The sequence below is a fragment of the Oncorhynchus mykiss genome, chromosome 28, assembly GCF_013265735.2.
Source record: "Oncorhynchus mykiss isolate Arlee chromosome 28, USDA_OmykA_1.1, whole genome shotgun sequence".
Taxonomy (NCBI): domain Eukaryota; kingdom Metazoa; phylum Chordata; class Actinopteri; order Salmoniformes; family Salmonidae; genus Oncorhynchus; species Oncorhynchus mykiss.
Genome location: NC_048592.1, coordinates 22026848 through 22044426, shown reverse-complemented (window position 1 = coordinate 22044426; position 17579 = coordinate 22026848). Strand labels below are relative to the sequence as shown.

At 40.4% G+C, this 17579-nt stretch overlaps 1 protein-coding gene across 3 annotated transcripts in view; it reads left to right on the top strand.

Moving 5' to 3' along the window:
• Positions 1 to 17579, top strand: part of tnr (tenascin R (restrictin, janusin)) — a 159007-nt gene that overhangs the window by 80875 nt on the left and 60553 nt on the right. For all 3 annotated transcript variants that reach the window (XM_021589506.2, XM_021589507.2, XM_021589505.2), the window contains exons 3-4: positions 15764 to 16367; positions 16677 to 17153. In XM_021589506.2, coding sequence (XP_021445181.2) covers positions 15851 to 16367; positions 16677 to 17153 — 994 coding nt within the window. In that variant the 5' untranslated portion in view covers positions 15764 to 15850. The remainder of the gene's footprint in view (positions 1 to 15763; positions 16368 to 16676; positions 17154 to 17579) is intronic.

Here is a 17579-nt window from a genome sequence, read left to right as displayed (position 1 = left end):
GGAAATAATTTCCCAAATATTACTATTTTTAAAACAAGCCATAAAAAGTTGGTTTCAATTTAAATTTAATCTACCTGAAAAAAAACCATAGCAAATAAAACAAATATTTTGGTTAAACTCAAATTACGAATTGATAAAAAAAAATATATATATTAAAAAAGGTTAAAAAAAAAGGTATAATCTTTGCAAGTGGCATCATAAATAAGACTGGTGGAGTTACAGTATGTCACACATGCAGTTAACAAAAATATATGGATATGCCTGCTCTACCCAAAATTACAACCAACTAATTGCAGCATTACTGCAAAAATGGAAAAGGAAAGTGGAAGGGGGGGAAAGTAGGGAATTTGTCTGTTGGCTGTGCATGAAGGACCATAATTGGTTAAAGAAAACTGGGATAAATGAAAAAGTATACCAGTTTAATTTAAGGACCAAAAAATTGACAGCTGTGCCATATAGATTGCAAAATATTTTTTGCAATTTGATGTACCGATTCCATGGCACATGGTGTCACGTTCGTTATAAGGATCGGACCAAGGCGCAGCATGGTATGCGTACATTCTTATTTATTAAAGAATGAACACTGAACAAACTAACAAAATAACGAAACGTGACGCTATACAAACAAGTGCTGACAAGGCAACTACACATAGATAAGATCCCACAACAGAAAGTGGGAAACAGGACTGCCTAAATATGATCCCCAATCAGAGACAACGATCAACAGCTGTCTCTGATTGGGAACCATATCAGGCCAACATAGAAATACAAAAACCCCTAGACCTACAACAACCCTAGACATACAAAACTCTAGACATACAAAACCCTAGACATACAACACTAGAGTACCCACCCTAGTCACACCCTGACCTAACCAAAACATATAGAAAACAGAGATATCTAATGTCAGGGCATGATACATGGTTTATAAATTGATACGCAATATGACACCGGATTCAAAACTTTGAATTTCGCAATTTAAATTACTATACAAAGTTATTGCAACAAATATAATGTTATATACTGCATATGGGGGATACAACCTTCCCAGTTCTACAGATTTTGCTGCGAAGAAACAGAATCATTAGATAATTTGTTTTGGTACTGTCCATATGTAGCATCTTTTTGGTCACAGGTCAAGGAATGGCTGAAAAATTGCAACATTTACCTGGAGCTGGAAAGGTTCAGATGTTTTGTGAAACATCACAGCACAGCTGAAAAATATATGCCAAATAGAAATCCAATGGATGGTGTTAAGAGATTTAATGGGAGCGGTTCAATGGAGTTGAAGGTTGGGAATAATAACAACTAATAACAACAAGATAACTAAAGTAAAACATACAGTGTCCATAAAACATACAGTATATAGGTTCAGAACCTTTGTGGAAGAAATAGATGGGAGAGGTTGAGGTTAGAGGAAGAATGCTTTGGTAGCCATGCTGGTTAAATGTGCCTTGAATTCTAAATAAATCACTGACAGTGTCACCAGCAAAGCACCCACACACCATCACTCCTCCTCCTCCATGCTTCACGGTGGAAACCACACATGCAGAGAGAAGTTCACCTACTCTGTGTCTCACAAAGACACGGCGGTTGGAACCAAAAATCTCAATTTTTACTCATCAGACCAAAGGATAGATTTCCGTTAGTAGTGGTTTCTTTGCAGCAATTCGACCATGAAGGCGTGATTCACACAGTCTCCTCTGAACAGATGCTGTTGAGATGTGTCTGTTACTTTAACTCTGTGAAGCATTTATTTGGGCTGAAATATCTGAGGCTGGCATCCCAAATTATATCGGGGGTCGGCTGTTCTCTGTCCAATATCTCTACATTTGTATTTGTAAAGGTTTACATTTTTTCATTTACGTATTTAAATATATTTTGTGTCTCCAAATTCTGTCCCTAAGTGTATTTTCTATTGGTGTAATTGAGCATGATACCAGAGAATGATCTGTTATCACTATATCGTGAATGTTTGTATACAGTAACATTTTTGGTGCATTTTTGAAAATGTAGTCAAATCTTGAGTAAAAGGAAAAGTATTTTGTTGTTGGGAATAATAATCTCCAGGTGTCCTGTAAATTATTTGTAGAGATTACATTTTTAGCCTCTTTGGAGGCTGCCTGAAGTTGCCTTTTTTATTACTAAATCTGCCAATCTTATCGAATTAATGATTTATGTCCCCTGCTAAAAAATTATTTCTGTGTGGATTTGATCTAATATAGCTGGAATTCTATCTAAAAACACCAGATTTGCCCGGGTGGGATATACAATGAAATCAATGTATATTTTTCACCACGCAAGGTACAATGCAACATTAGAAAACAGCCTTCTTGGTCCATGTGCTGAGATATAAGGGAAAATTGTGTATTCTTATTTATCGGGATGCCTACACCTCTACTGTTACTACAGTATGTGGAAGCATAGGCCTCTCCAACCCAGCTCCTCTTTAAATGTTGGAGCCCGTGCACATTCCATTACATCATTGAGCCCGTGCACATTCCATGTGACAAATTTACCTGAATAGAATCAAAGTTAACCTTATCTGTTCCGACTACAGTGTTATTGAAGAATCAAGTAAAACATTTTAGCAGGCATGACATAGGAAGGCGGTGGGCATTCTATAATATGGGAGGATCATTGTATAAATACATAGTTATTGTATACATTACATACAGTATATACAGTAGACAGTGTGGGCATGTGGGCTGAGTAGACATTTAACAAAAAAACAAAAAAATAAACACATAAAGCAAAATACATGTACTTGAGATGCTATGCCTTTTTAGGGATTTTAAGCAACTACTCCTCTCTGTTTCAGTATGATATGTTGGATACAGGAATAAAGACAGACACCAACATCAAGTTCAATAGCCTTGTTCAAGCATTGTACAAATCCCTACACGCGGAGTCCGGGGAACAGTCCGGCTAGTCGATTACCTATCAACTAGATTCCATAACACTCTCCTAATGTACCCCAAAAAATAACTGTGGATACGTTGTACATACATTTGATTAAAGACTGCCACTTAAGTACTGTGGTTAGTTTGTATAGCCCTGAAATTAAATTATAGTAGGGTGGTTGGTGGGGGTCTACTTGGGGTGAGTGGGTCCTCCGAGAGACTGAAATGGGATGATTGGAGGCCCCACACACACCTCAGAGAAGTGTCTTATGTCCTCCCAGTCACCCCATCCCAATCCCCTGGACATAGCCCTTCTCCATTCTCACCAATAACCACCATTAAATCTTAGTTGTAATAACAAACAAGGAATAATAATGATTCAACATCCTTTTCTAATCTGTCCAGAAATCTTATTCATTTTAAAACAGGTTTACATTGTAATATAATTAAGTCCTTCTCTCCAAACTAAATATATCTCTCTCCACCACCCCCTCCCAGTTTTCCTCCCTTTACCCCACCCAAGCAAAGCTTATCCCCCCTCCCATCTTTACTCACCCTTGCCCTTACAAACCAAGCTTGTCCAAACCTTGCCCCCCAACCAAGCTTATCACTTCCTTCCATCCTTGCCCTCCTTTACCCACCCAGACCAAGTTTATCCCAACCTCCATCTCCCCCCTCCCTTCTTCTCAGACACATTTACACCCCTCTATACATCGATTACTCATCCATTCTCATTCATTCACACACAACATACACCCTATTTCTCCGCACACCCATTCTCTCCCGCCCTCCTGTACATATACATATTCACGTTGTTCACAGACCTACACTTGCCAACATACACACACATCCATAGAACAATTATTGACAATTATTGACTTACATGCTATATTTCCTCTTATATTGTCTTTTCAGTGACATGTATCTCATTGGCTAATTATATTGTTACTTCCTGGAGAAGAACAATTGCTTGGGTAATAGATTGTATTGGGGTGAGAGGGAAAGAATATTGTCTCAATTTACAATAAGCTGGGTTTGGGCATCATTGTATGTAGCCTAGTGTGCTTTTCTCTTTTTTTCTGCTTCTACCTCTCCTCAGGGAATTGAGCTTTTTCTACAGCCTGTTCAGGGCTTCATCGGTGCTTGTGAACTCCATTCTCTGTGCTCTCTTCCATACCGACAGCACTGCCGGGAATCAGAGTTGAGACTTGACTCCTTTTTCCTATGGTGAATCCGAATGAATTTCTTGCATTTTTTACTCAGCTTAGCAGACAGGTTCTGGACCAATTAAATGCACTTGCCATGGATTTTGAATTCCTTTCCCCCCTATGCCTTCAGAATGTTGACTTTGTACTGATAATTCCACAGCTTAATTATTACCACTTAAGGGTATTTAGAGTTCTTCTGTTTCAGATTCTCAACTAATCTAAAGAAGGCCAGTTGTATTGCTTCTTTAGTCAGAACAACAATTTTCAGCTGTGCTAACATTAATGGAAAAAGGGTTTTCTAATGATCAATTAGCCTTTTAAAATTATAAACTTGGATTAGCTAACACAGGAGTGTGGAACACAGGAGTGAAGGTTGCTGATAATGGGCCTCTGTACACCTATGTAGATATTCCATAAAATATCTGCCGTTTCCAGGTACAGTAGTCATTTACAACATTACAATGTCTACAATGTATTTCTGATCATTTTGATGTTATTTTAATGGACAAAAAATGTGCTTTTCTTTCAAATACAAGGACATTTCTAAGTGACCCCAAACTTTTGAATGTTAGTGTACATGCCAAGCTTCTCCGATATCAGCTTGAATATTTAGCTGGAAAGGTCTACCTTTTTCTCATCTTCCGGTAAAGACAATATTCTCATATTATTTTGTGTCGTTCTGTTTTCTAGCTGGTCAAGTTCATCTTCTAAAGTTTGCACATTTGTTTCCAGAGGCCAATTTAGTTGTCTTATTTCTCCACTTTTTTTCTGTACATGCACATCTGACGTGATAGACTCTACTTTCCCTTCGAGCAAATCAACTTTATTAACAATAGATTTTGACAGTTTGTTTTGGTGAGCATTGAGAGCATCGAGAGCATTTAGCAATGTTTTCCTGGATATCTTTCAGCTGTTCGTTGCTCTCATTTGCATCTCCAAGTAGTTTTTTCCTCTAAGGGAATCCATGTCTTGCTGGGTTCGAATCGCAGCATTGCTTTACCCACAGATTAGTACATAATATGTACATAATATATTTTTAAATTAACCTTTATTTAACTAGGCAAGTCAGTTAAGAACAAATTATTACTTACAGTGATGGCCTACCCCGGCCAAACCCGGATGACGCTGGGCCAATTGTGCTGCACCATATGGGACTCCCAATCACGGCCAGATGTGAAATAGCCTATAACTGACCACTCACTCTCTCCTGGTTGCTTGGGGATATAATGATCTATTGATTTTAAAGGCTTAATTTCAACTATGTTGTCTGGCTGTTACATACAGTTGAAGTCGGAAGTTTACATACACTTAAGTTGGAGTCATTAAAACTAGTTTTTCAACCACTTCACAAATTTCTTGTTAACAAACTATAGTTTTGGCAAGTCAGTTAGGACATCTACTTTTTGCATGACACAATACATTTTTCCAACAATTGTTTACAGACAATTTATTTAACTTATAATTCATTGTATCACAATTCCAGTGAGTCAGAAGTTTACATACACTATGTTGACTGTGCCTTTAAACAGCTTGAGAAATTCCAGAAAATTATGTCATGGCTTTAGAAGCTTCTGATAGGCTAATTGACATCATTTGAGGTAATTGGAGGTGTACCTGTGGATGTATTTCAAGGCCTACCTTCAAACTCAGTGCCTCTTTGCTTGACATTATGGGAAAATCAAAAGAAATCAGCCAAGACCTCAGGAAAAAAAACTGACCTCCACAAGTCTGGTTCATCCTTGGGAGCAATTTCCAAACTCCTGAAGGTACCACGTTCAATCTGTACCAACAATAATACGCAAGTATAAACACCATGGGACCACGCAGCCGTCATACTACTCAGGAAGGAGACACGATCTGTCTCCTATAGATGAGCATACTTTGGTGCGAAAAGTGCAAATCAATCCCAGAACAACAGCAAAGGACCTTGTGACGATGCTGGAGGAAACAGGTGCAAAAGTATCCACAGTAAAACGGGTCCTATATCGACATAACTTGAAAGGCTGCTCAGCAAGGAAGAAGCCACTGCTCCAAAACCGCCATAAAAAAGCCAGACTACGGTTTGCAACTGCACATGGGGACAAAAATCGTACTTTTGGAGAAATGTCCTCTGGTCTGATGAAACAAAAATAGAACTGCTTGGCCATAATGACCATCGTTATGTTTGTTACGACAGGGAATTTATACTCAGATTAAATGTCAGGAATTGTGAAAAACTGAGTTTAAATGTACTTTTTAGTTATTAAATGTACTTTTTAATCTCCCTTTCTGATCTCCCCATCCCGGATCCGGGATCGTGAATACAGACTCAAGCTCATTACCATAACGCAACGTTAACTATTCATGAAAATCGCAAATTAAATGAAATAAATATGCTAGCTCTCAAGCTTAGCCTTTTGTTAACAACACTGTCATCTCAGATTTTCAAAATATGCTTCTCAACCATTGCAAAACAAGCATTTGTGTAACAGTATTGATGGCTAACGTAGCATTTAGCGTAGCATTTAGCATTAGCATTCAGCTGGCAACATTTACACAAAAAAACAGAAAAGCATTCAAATAAAATCATTTACCTTTGAAGAACTTCAGATGTTTTCAATGAGGAGACTCTCAGATAGCAAATGTTCAGTTTTTCCTGAAAGATTATTTGTTTAGGACAAATCGCTCCGTTTTCTGCGTCACGTTTAGCTATGAAGAAAAAAACCCTGTATCCAGGATTGTGTAAATCTATCAGCAAGCTCATTAGCATAACACAACGTTAACTATTCATGAAAATGGCTAATGAAATGAAATTAATCTATTTTCTCTCAAGCTTAGCCTTTTGTTAACAACACTGTCATCTCAGATTTTCAAAATATGCTTTTGAACCATAGCTAAACAAGCATTTGTGTAAGAGTATTGATAGCCTAGCATTGCATTAAGCCTAGCATTCAGCATGCAACATTTTCCACAAAAAACCATAAAAGCATTCAAATAAAATAATTTACCTTTGAAGAACTTCAGATGTTTTCAATGAGGAGACTCTGTTAGATAGCAAATGTTCCGTTTTTACAAAAAATATTATTTGTGTCGACTAATCACTCCGTTTTGTTCATCACGTTTGGGTAAGAAAAAAAAAAAAAAAAAAAAAAAAAAAAAAAACTTTTTTCCAAATTAACTCCATAATATCGACAGAAACATGGCAAACGATGTTTAGAATCAATCCTCAAGGTGTTTTTCACATATGTATCGACGATAAAATCCATCATGGCAGTTTACTTTCAATTCTGAAGAAATGGAACGCGCATGGACTTACTGATTACACACACAGGACACCGGGCGGGACACCAGGTAAATGTAGTCTCTTATGGTCAATCTTCCAATGATATGCCTACAAACACGTCACAATGCTGCAGACACCTCGGGGAATATACAGAAAGTGCAGGCTCATTCCTGGCGCATTCACAGCCATATAAGGAGACATTGGAACACAGCGCCTTCAGAATCCGGGGCATTTCCTGTATGAAACATCATCTTGGTTTCGCCTGTTGCATTAGTTCTGGGGCACGCACAGATAATATCTTTGCAGTTTTGGAGACGTCAGAGTTGTGTCTTTCCAAGGCTGTCAATTCCATGCATAGTCGAGCATCTTTTTGTGACAAAATATTACGCTTAAAACGGGCACGTCTTTTTATCCAATAATGACACAGCGCCCCTATAGGTTCAAGAGGCTAAGGTGTATATAAACTTCCGACTTCAACTTTATAATCATAGTTTTGATGGTACAAAACAGAGCTACTCCCTTCCCATGCATCCTATCGGTACACGCATGCTCCTCTGACCATTGTTGCATCCCATCAGGAAGTGTTCGATATTTATGACAGTCGACTCAATGTCCAACTTTTCTCGGAGCATGTAGACAGACTTTTTTCCCTTCTTCTTGCACTGTGTTATTTTTAACCCTATCTGAGTTGACATGTAACTTACTTTCAGTGGATCTTCACAAGGTGATTCTGAGTAGTTCTCTCAGACAAATTTCCATTTACAAGTGTGGAAGATACGAGGCTTAAACATTGCTGGTTGCATACAGGAAGTTTGCACTTTATTTAATCCTTGGACCTTCCCTTAGTCTCGTTAAACTTCATATAAAAACTGTTATTTAGCATTTTATTGATATCATTTCATTAAATATCATGTTACACCTTCCAAGCAAAATCAGTGTATCACTGTGATGTGTATGGAAACCTATTTCGATGATTGAATGAAATCCTAACCAGGTAAAATTATTTATGATTTCCTCTGGTTTGGCATCTAACTCAAACAGGCACCAACGGGCCTCCCGGGTGGCGCAGTGGTTAAGGGCGCTGTACTGCAGCGCCAGCTGTGCCGTCAGAGTCCCTGGGTTCGCGCCCAGGCTCTGTCGTAACCGGCCGCGACCGGGAGGTCCGTGGGGCGGCGCACAATTGGCCTAGCATCACCCGGGTTAGGGAGGGCTTGGTCGGTAGGGGTGTAGAGGAGGAGGATTTTAGTGGTTGTCAGGCCACAGCATTGACAGATTATTTTATGCTTTGTATAAGTGGGATTCACTTTTTGCAAAGAAAGAGGAGTTACACAAACATGGGTTCATTGGAATGACATAGTGTCTGACTAATGGGCAGTCATTGGCTTTACATTTACTAAATGGGGATTCCATTATCAAATACATCCACTCAAAAAGGCAGCCTCTAGATAACACATTCATTATTTTTGCATCCATATTTCCTCGTACTGTAAATGTGTTATTTTAGGCTCGGGCAAAACAAACTTACATCACAACAAAATCAGCATAAAAAGAAAACAATACATAGCCATATATTTAGACATATCCTAAATATATGGCTCTGAAACAATACATCACAATAGAAAAAGTAGTTCATCTAAAAGCCATCACCATGGTGCCCATCCCCAGTATGCCTGCAGCCTCTGACCTGAGACAATACAGCCTTGTTCTGGTGATACAAATATGAAATTCAATTCATCCTGAATCATAGCATCATAAACTCAGTGATTCTTCATTTAAATGCACCGTGGCTGTTTCCTACATGACACCATGTTCCCTATAAAGTGTACTACTTTTGACCACAGAGCCCTATGGAGCCCTATGGTTAAAAGTAGTGCACTGTATAAGGAAGAGGGTGTCAGTTGGGACACAGCCTGTGTTAGGTAACATTTTTTTGAGGCTATTGAGGACTGATAAGGTCCTTACTTCATTTGGAAATATAGAATTTACATCATTTGTAGACAGGAAACTTCTCCAAATATAATTTGTTAAGCTATACTTTTTTTTAACAATGTGAGTAGTATTGGTATGTATACTTATGCAAAAATGGCCTAAGGAGTGAGGAGAAGAAGATACCTTCAACCCCTATAGGTCGCAGGTGCTGAAAATGAACAGTGGCCAATGATCCTGAAATACAAGCTGCTGGAGTAATGAGAATACACTGAGTATACCAAATATTAGGAACACCTTCCTAATATTGAGTTGCACCCTCCCTTTTGCCCCTATGAACAGCCTCAAATCATTGTGGCATGGACTCTACAAGGTGTCGAAAGTGTTCCACAGGGATGAAGGCCTATATTGACTCCAATGCTTCCCACGGTTGTGTCAAGTTGGATGGCCTTTGGGTGATGGACCATTCTTGATACACACGTAAAACTGTTGAGCGTGAAAAACCCAGCAGATTTGCAATTTTTTACTCAAACCGGTGTGCCTGGCACCTACTACCATACCCCATTCAAAGGCACTTAAATATGTTGTCTTGCATATTCACCCTCTGAAAGGAACTTATACACAATCCATGTCTCAATTGTCTCAATGCTTAAAATCTTCTTCTTCTTTAACCAGTCTCCTTCCCTTCATCTGTACCGATTGAGGTGACTTTAACAAGTGACATCAATAAAGGATCATAGCTTTCATCTGGATTCACTTGGTTAGTCTATGTCATGGAAAGAGCAGGTGTTCTTAATATTTTGTAAACTCAGTGTAGAATCGTAATGTTGCTAGAGAGAGATTTACAAGGTAGAGGGGCAGAGTGCCGGTGGAGGCTGGCTATTGGTATAGTGAACATGTCAGGGTGTTTGCACATTAACCTGTGCAAATAGGGGTTACAGATTCACTTCCCAGGGCCTGGGTCTGTCTGCGGTTAGCCAGAGCCTGACAGAGCTCTGTAGCAACCCAGCTCCTTTAGGGATTCAGCACCATACATGCAGACATCTCTTTATTCAGCAGCTCTGGTCTGGACAGATACTGTATACTGTGTGAAATAAAGGACGACAGTTAGAGAGATCTCAAGAGAAAGATGGAGTTGAACAGAACCAGGGGGGAAAGGAACAGGTATATTATCTTAATTCGACCAGCATTGTGGCAGCAAATGAATCCTTTAGCAACAGGATTTAAATGTTTAGTCCATAATGTTGCTTGATTGGTGGTTAGGCTAGTAGCTGGCCAATATTAAGCTACATGAAAAGTGCAATACTGTTAATACAACTGTGTGTTAGTGTGGGGTTTTCAGTGAATTTATGTCACAAAGCTCATCTGCGTTTCCTGCGGTACAGGAAAATGTTCAGCAACAAAATTAAGATCCTACATCTGTAGCAGCATTACAGAATTGCTCTGGTGCTTTGCCCCCCCACATGTTCTATTGTGACACAGGACACTGGGTATGAAGAAATACTGACACTTCATTCCCCTAGTACAGTATGTTAAACAGGCAATTTGACCTCCTGAAAGATCCAGGCAGCCACTAAGCCACCAAGGCTGGCTTATTTTTGTAGATAGAAAGTCCTCAAGGGGAAATATATACACATGTGGATTTTAAAACATCTCACAATGTTCAGTACTGGGAAAAGAGGGGGGGGGGCAGGAAAAGTCAAAAGGCTTTAGGCCTCTGTCCCACTCAGATAAGCTTATAAAGTGTATAAAGATATGCAGAGCGTCGCCTCAGTGTTACAACAAGGATGCTATTCCCCGAGGGTGCCGGGTGACACTGTGATCTAGCACGGCACCAGGGAGGGAAGGAACATCAATGTCGCTCTCATATATAATGCAGCATGGGCTGTAATAGCTTGTGTAACCCCTCTTTAAGAACCTCTCAGTGTAATGGCAGCTGAATGAGAAATGAAAGCAGATCGAAATGAGAGCAAGGTGTTGTATAGACACATTTTACAAAAAGTATATTCCCGTCAGATGAAAGTTTTGAAGTTTATTAGAAGTATATATAAAACAACAAGAGGTAGCCTAGTAACATGATTTCTTTCTAACAATTATCCGGTCCTGGCTTTGTGGTGTATCCCAGCCTTCATATTCTTCTTCAATTTCTGAGAAATGTATCTTTGTGCCTTTTTGTCTAATATAAAACCTTACTGCAGGTAATTCAGAATGTCACTCATTGCACACTGAAAGGTTGCAATTGCAGCAGCTCTGCTATCTCTTTATTACAGTATGATTTAGGCTTCTCAAGTTTTAATAAATAGGATTCTGTGTTATGTTAAGGGAAAGGTTCATGTATTTCTTGACCTACACTAGTTGTAACACCATGTAGTTATCAGCATATTACTGTACATTTTATTTTAACACTTCCCTACAGTGTTTCTCTATTGATGACGCATTAGATGGTAAATACACTCAGAGTCAATGTCATAGGACATTTCACAAAAAAACACAAGAACACCCCAGGGTTTTGATTATGATTACTGTTGATCAGATCAGACACTGATGTACATTTTCCATTGGCATCATAACCATAAACATCATAAACAAATGTTTGCATATATTTAACAACATACAACAGTTGTACCAACCTACAACAATCTACCACTAACCTACAACAGAACAATGGTGTTACTTGTGTAATTTCACCATTACTACACAGGTATAAAATAACTGTAACCGAATTAAATATATTTTTTGTTACATACTGTATATATTTGTACATTTTTATTTAGACAGTTGGAAACAGATGGGGAAGACAGTCAAGTTGGAGAACAGTAGGAAAGGTGGACACAGCGATTGAACCCCGTTCTGCAGTGGGGAGCAGTGTGACTGACCAGCAACGTTACGGCTAGCCCACAGGCTCAGCACAGAATTCTATTTTTCAAACGTCCAGACATGCTATTTATTCCACTTGAGCTTTTGTCATACATGCTCCTTGTCCTGACATTTCAATCAAGCCCCAGGCGTCCTGGTACCTGTTCTCTGTGAGACTGAAAAGTGCTATTGGCCGTCAACAGACAGGAGTTATTTCATGGTCTGGCTTGATGGTAATGTTATGTTCAAGGTGAAAGTAGATGGTCGGGACATAGGGGAGGCTCAGTACATTTGTTATTGGAATGGCTGCTTAAAATGCATGACAAGATTTGTGTTTTCATTATTGCCTGTGCTGATACTCTGCTTTTGTTCCTCTGTGATCTGTGATGAGGAGTAGAGCATTTGTCTCCAGTGAAAGTGAAGCACTCTACTGTCGACTCTCGTGAGTCATCCCTCTTCACTGCCTTCAATGCAACTTTTTAAGAAAAGTTATCTTTTTAGACCTCACTCTCACCATCGTTAAGACAAAACCTGAAATCTTTGCATAATTGGAGTATGCATATTTCAACTCTTCTCTTGTATCATCTCCAGCCTGAGCCATAAAAAGAAAGCTTTGGATGAAAGGGATATTCAGCTTATGGCTCTGAAAGAAAATACGTATCTGACTAAAATCAAGGCTTTTCAACTCTTTTTAAAACACACTTTTAAGCATGCTTTTGGGTGCACGGGGAAATTATAATGACTTTATTTTGGTGAATTATTTGCCTGCTCAGGTCACTTATTGATTTTTGTGTAGTGCTTGACAATGGCATCCCAAAGCTGTCGGTGCTTACTGAGTGTCCTGTCAGAGTGTGTTGTCAGAGGGTGTACCCAAATGTGTATTATTTTAAAGTACAGTTTGTATATTTGATATTGTTTCTGGCAGCCAGTTTTATAGGGTTCATGATCATAAACTTTGAGCAGAATTGCTTTATGCCTCAGTGTTTTTTTTATCATTCCAGCTAGCAGGGGGTTGAACTGGGAGAACCAATTCACATTCAATTTCCAGAGAAAATTACCACTTCCAGGAAAACTGACTCTATTGTTTTCTGGTCATCTACCTTAGAAGGTTCTCTACTCACTTTCACACTACTAGTCATTACAAGAAATAGCCTAAAATGGCAATATGCCATAGTTGTGCCAAAATAATTTCCTTACTTGTCAATGTGCTCCCAGCTCCCACAGTGCCTCCTCACTTCCACCCATTCAGCAGTAGGCAGCCCGGAGGCCGTAGGATTGTGAGTCGCCACGTTGTCAGTTCTCATTACGGTCAAGTCAGGAGGATGACCATTAAGTGCATCCAGGGCGGAAATGCGTGATAAAACACCTTGCTGTTGAAGAGTAAATTGAGATAGTCAATGGTGTTGCCCCGAGCCGTTGATCCTCATCCTCCTATTTGTCGCTTCTAATTGAGAGGCATCCTAATTGAGGCCTGACAACAGTCCTTGATGAAACCCAATTGTCTCCAAATAATGTGGGCCCACTGCAAATGTAGAGACCTAAATACCTGAGGAAAACGTCCTATGACTCTGTGGTCTCTCTATACAACTTCAATACATTTAGCCCATATGATGCCTGAGCTGGAGAGCAGGGCAATGAGGGCATCAAATCAAAGTGTATTGTCACGTACACAGATTTTCAGATGGTATCGCGGGTGCAGTGAAATGCTTATGTTTCAACAGTAAAAAAGTAAAAAATAAATTAAGAAATATCAGAACGAGCAACCTCAGAACATGCAATATATAGTATATGGTGGGTATAGAGAATATTGGCAGAACATGAATAGAAAAGGTGTGTACAGAGTAGTTATGTAGGATGATCCATGACTAGAATACAGTATGTACATATAAAGTAGGTAAAACAGTATGTTTTTTACTCACAGTATGCATATTTGTGCAAATAAGCTAAACTAAACTTGGTGTATCTCAGTTGCTGTGGCATAGAGGAGCAAGACCATTATACAAGTCCCATGTGTGTGGCTGAGAGTGAGTCAGAGAGCCATTCAGGGCCTTTTATTGAATATGTCAATTTGACTATAGAACTGCATGTAACACGTTTCACTTTAATCAAAGGAACCCTGCACTAGTTAATGGGTATGAAAATAATTTTGTCTATTTGATTTATTTCTCATCTTTCTGGTTCTCATTAATTTGGTGGATTCGCTGGTTAGATGGCTTGGGTTTTTCACATGAGGACATTTCCTATTATCTACGGGCGGGGGGAGGGGTTAAAAATGTACCTGTCCCAAGGCCAAAGTCCTATATGATCATATAGCAGCTGAACCTAATATGTTACAGTATATAACAAAGTATATTTAAGCAATAAGGCACGAGGGGGTGTGGTATATGGCCAATATACCACGGCTAAGAGCTGTTCATATGCACGACGCAACGCGGAGTGCCTGGATACAGCCCTCAGCCGTGGAATATTGGCCATATACCTCAAACCCCCGAGGTGCCTTATTGCTATTATAAACTGGTTACCAATGTAATTAGAGCAGTAAAAATGAATGTTTTGTGATACCCGTGGTTTAGGTTCTGATATACCATGGCTGTCAGCCAATCAGCATTCAGGGCTCGAACCACCCAGTTTATAATTGAACATATCTCCCAACTCTCAAATACCTGGAGTGACTTACACACCGTCTCGTCTTCAATTTTATAATGACTGTTTCAGTTCAGCACACATGCGCCAAGTCAGTTGTATGTTCTCACCCTGAGGGTGCAGTGCTCATAAGTAACCTTTAAAGATTAGCAGTAATGACATGAACTGCAAACCTCATGCCTGTGGTTTGTTTCAAATATGAAGTCTAGGGGAATTGCCCTGCTTTATGATAAAAAAGCAAGAGAATAATATGAAAGGTTGACTTCCCTTTTCAGTTTAAAAAAAATAAGCAGATTTTCAATCAGATATATTATTTTGAAAAAGGCTTGAAGTATTCAGACTCCGCAGGCTTCTTGGCATGCTGTGTTTGACTTCCTAAAGATACATATGAGAGACACAACCTTATACACAGTTCAATTTGTGTCCTCTAAAAAATGAATTGTTCTCCCATGAACAGAGAGCATGTGTCATTTAGTGTAAGTCTCACTTTTATTCTGCTGATTGAGCTTTGATAAAATACTTCATCGTTTTAGAAAAGCCCTCTGTCTAGTCTGTCTAACAGAGATGGTAAAATGTCATCGCAGATAATCACTTTCTGACCAGGGGCTTTTCTAGTTGGGAAGCAGTCCCTCAATGTGATTCATTCTGCGGTTTGTTCCTGTGAGAGGATTACAGTAGAAGGAAAAATCACTAAAGCCATGGCTCTATTGAATCCCTGTATCAACATGTTCTATGTGCTCAATATTTCGACATCCCTATCCTGTGGGAAAGATCAAATATTTGGTATTGTGTGCAGAAATATATTTAGGGGTTCTGAACATCCCATAAGCATCCAGTTCTTTTCCACAGCCAATTATTCTTTCACAATAGATCAAAGACTATTTTCAATTTTTGGAACAGAGGCAAACCCCAACACCCTACTCAACCACCCACCACAGCTTTTCACTATTATCTCTTCTCTGTAGATCCTATCGGAAGTCTGTCGGTAAGCACGGTGGTGTCAGGAGAGCCCTATCTCTAGGTACGAGGCTCTAACGCCGTGGTGGTTCACCATGAGCCCTGTACGAGGCTGGCTGCTGGGCCAGGTTCTACTCCTTCTGGGGACCCAGGCTGCTCTATCCCCGTCCGGTGAGGAGGGGAAGCTGGTCCGGACCATCAGGGTCAGACGACAGGCACCTTCAGATGGCCCCACCAGCCAATCTAACAACCAGACCATCAAGGAGCAGCCAATGGTCTTCAACCATGTGTACAACATCAACGTGCCCCTAGAGTCTCTGTGCTCAGTGGATCTGGACTCAGCAGTGCCTCTACCTAGCCAGGCCACCAGAGGGGCTGTGTCCAGTGGGGGTGGGGAGGGCGCCACGGAGTTCACAGAGCAGACAGTGGACGCAGACAGCCAGGTCACCTTCACCCACCGCATCAACATCCCCAAACAGGCCTGCGCCTGTCCTACAGCCAACATCGTGCAGCAGCTGGCCATCCGCATCGAGATGCTGGAGAGAGAGGTGTTGCTTCTGAGAGCCCAGTGCAGCTCTGGCAACTGTGGCTGTGGGGAGAGTTCAGTCACGGGTAAGTGCGGAATAATAGTACTGTTTGACAGTATTATTAGAGCTACTGTACCCTGGTCATAGGCTAATTTGAGGCCAATGTGGAATGTCAGGTTTCATTTCATTCAGTTACTGAGCGTCTTGGTTTGAGTAGATAGCACCAGGATATGAAAGCCTGGCGATTTCTAGTGTGCATAGGTTTATTTTAGACTGTTATTTTGTAAAAAAAAAATATATATATATATATACTGTTACAACAGATGATGTTGACATTAGAAAGCCATACAGTATCTTTAGTGATGTTGTTTTGTGTCCCCCTTTCTTCCTCTAGGTCACCTGGACTTTATTCCCCAGTGCAGTGGCCATGGCAGCTTCAAAATGGACCTGTGTGGCTGTGTGTGTGAGGACGGCTGGACGGGCAAGAACTGCTCTGAGCCGCGCTGCCCAGACAACTGCTCCGGACAGGGAGTGTGTATGGAGGGTGAGTGTGTGTGTGACCGTGACTTCGGGGGGGACAACTGCTCAGAGCCCCGCTGCCCGGCGGACTGCTCCGGTCGAGGGCTGTGCATGGATGGGGAGTGTATCTGTGAGGAGAACTTCACTGGAGAGGACTGTACACTGGGTCGCTGCCTCAATGACTGTTCTGACCAGGGGCTGTGCACCAACGGAACCTGCCAGTGTCGCCCGGGATACGTAGGAGAAGACTGCTCCTTGGCCTACTGCGCCAACAACTGTAGTCAGAAGGGCATTTGTAAAGAAGGCTTCTGTGTCTGCCAAGATGGCTTCGCTGGAGAAGACTGCTCTGCAGGTGAGAGAAAAAGGGAACCATAGGAAAACATACAGTAGCTCCTCTGAGAGAGGTATTCATTTACTTACATACTTTTTGCTGTTGTAGTTTCCAAGAGTTGATATATATGGGTGGATATTTGGTTATTTGAGACAAGCCTCATTCACATTAACTTTAAGCACTCGGTTACGTTGCGCCGGATGTCATTCACTTGAATGGTGACGGTCCTCAATGGAGTGGAATCGCAATGACCCCTTGCGGTTGAAGGCTCCATTGTGAGACGGATGCCGCATACATCATTTTTTCTAACTCTGCGTCTTCTTCAGTCCGGCCAGAGTAAGAGCAACTTGTAAATAATAAAGTACTATTTTAATAATGGCTGATGAGCCAATTATACTTTATGACTGTTGCCTCCCGTTTTAGTTCATTTTAATGGTAATGACGTTT